Source organism: Apis dorsata, unplaced genomic scaffold (assembly GCF_000469605.1).
Source record: "Apis dorsata unplaced genomic scaffold, Apis dorsata 1.3 scaffold_757, whole genome shotgun sequence".
Lineage (NCBI taxonomy): Eukaryota > Metazoa > Arthropoda > Insecta > Hymenoptera > Apidae > Apis > Apis dorsata.
In genome coordinates this window covers 41,284-42,754 of record NW_006263910.1, presented here as the reverse complement: position 1 = coordinate 42,754, position 1,471 = coordinate 41,284, and the positions used below count along the sequence as shown (strand labels likewise).

The window sequence follows — 1,471 nt, the reverse complement described above, 5'->3', positions numbered from 1 at the left end:
GTCAATTGTGACACGCTGCAACAGTACCGAGGAAAAGAGGGGAAAAAAAAAAAAAAACGCTACAATATCGCTGTTCTTCCTTTCACTACAAATATTCCAGAAACGGAATATATTTATTTTTGCTCGGATTTGCCGGAGTCCCGTCGAATTCGAGGTTTACATAACCATCGTCATCCGTGGAAATCGATTTTCCGTGGACGCGATATAAAATTTCATCCCGCGTTCCATCGCCCCACCCCTCCCCCCGTATTTATACTCCGTCACGTGTTCATTTCCCAGCGTGTACACACGCGTGGATCGTGGGCGCGCGCGTGTGTGTGCGTGATACAGCCTTGTCCACGCGGAATATTTATTTGGCGCGAATAAAACGAAAAGGGAAAAAAGCGAGGTGAAAAAAACAAAAAAAAGAAGGAGAAGAAAAAAAAATAAATAATAATGGGAGAAAGGAAAAAAATATCTAGCCGGGTCCGTGGTAACACGAAACTGATTTTAATGGCCGCCGACCAGGACCCTTCTCTCTCCTCTGGCGTCGAAATATCGACGACGCAACTTAACACCGCGCCGTAATTGCAGCGACAGAAATAATCTGGCCCGTTGTTTCGTCGAGTTTCTCTTTCTCTCCCCCTTCCTTACTTTTTTTTTTTTTTCCATCCCTGCTCCAATTCAATCGAGACACCAGACAAATAAACGTGATTCATCGAAATAATTTTCTAATAGGAGAAAGTGGTTAATTTATCGGTCATTTTCGTTCTTTTTCTTTCTTTTTTTTTTTTTTTTTTTGTATTTTTTTGTCCTTACTTCGCGTCGACGAAGATCAACTTCAAGTCCAACGATGCACGAAACATGAACATGTTCTGGTACAGTTTGACTTCGGTTAGACAACGTCCCGGTAGGGAATGGCCAACTGCCAGTAGACCGACTTTTCGAATGCAGTGTCGGCCTGCACCGTCTTCGTATTCCGACCCCACTGGCCCTTCCACGACACACCTTAAGTAGCCGGAACAGTGTATCACCTGTAACGAGAGTAGATAATCGATTCCTTTGTGAAGAGAAAAAATTTTTATTGTCTTTCGATGTAATAAAATATTCTCCTTTTACATATATATATATACATATTAGATTAATGACGAGATTCCCTGATTCTGAGATCGAAATATTCGTTGCAGGTTACAACTTCTGGCGAGGTTTCGGATTTCTAATTAACTTTTGATCAAAGACCGGAGGAGGAGGTACAGTTTAGAGGCGGGAGGGAGGATATTCAAACGAAACGTCGCAATTAAGCGATGGTACACTCGAAACGGGGGACTTATCGTTATTGTACACATATGCACGTGATTATTATTCTTAATGTTATACACCGATAGAGCGGATAAGTGCGACACTCGAGCGAGTTGTCGACCGGGGGTTGAAGTGCGGATTTTCGCATTCGTGGAACGACGCCGCTCCCGCGTCGCAAATTAACAATTCCTGC

At 43.1% G+C, this 1,471-nt stretch overlaps 1 protein-coding gene across 8 annotated transcripts in view; it reads right to left on the bottom strand.

Moving 5' to 3' along the window:
* LOC102671002 (single-minded homolog 2-like) overlaps window positions 1–1,471 on the bottom strand; it is a 35,082-nt gene that overhangs the window by 3,017 nt on the left and 30,594 nt on the right. For all 8 annotated transcript variants that reach the window (XM_031513824.1, XM_031513826.1, XM_031513827.1 and 5 more), the window contains 2 exons: window positions 799–1,013; window positions 1–15 (listed from right to left, as the gene is read on the bottom strand). In XM_031513824.1, coding sequence (XP_031369684.1) covers window positions 1–15; window positions 799–1,013 — 230 coding nt within the window. The remainder of the gene's footprint in view (window positions 16–798; window positions 1,014–1,471) is intronic.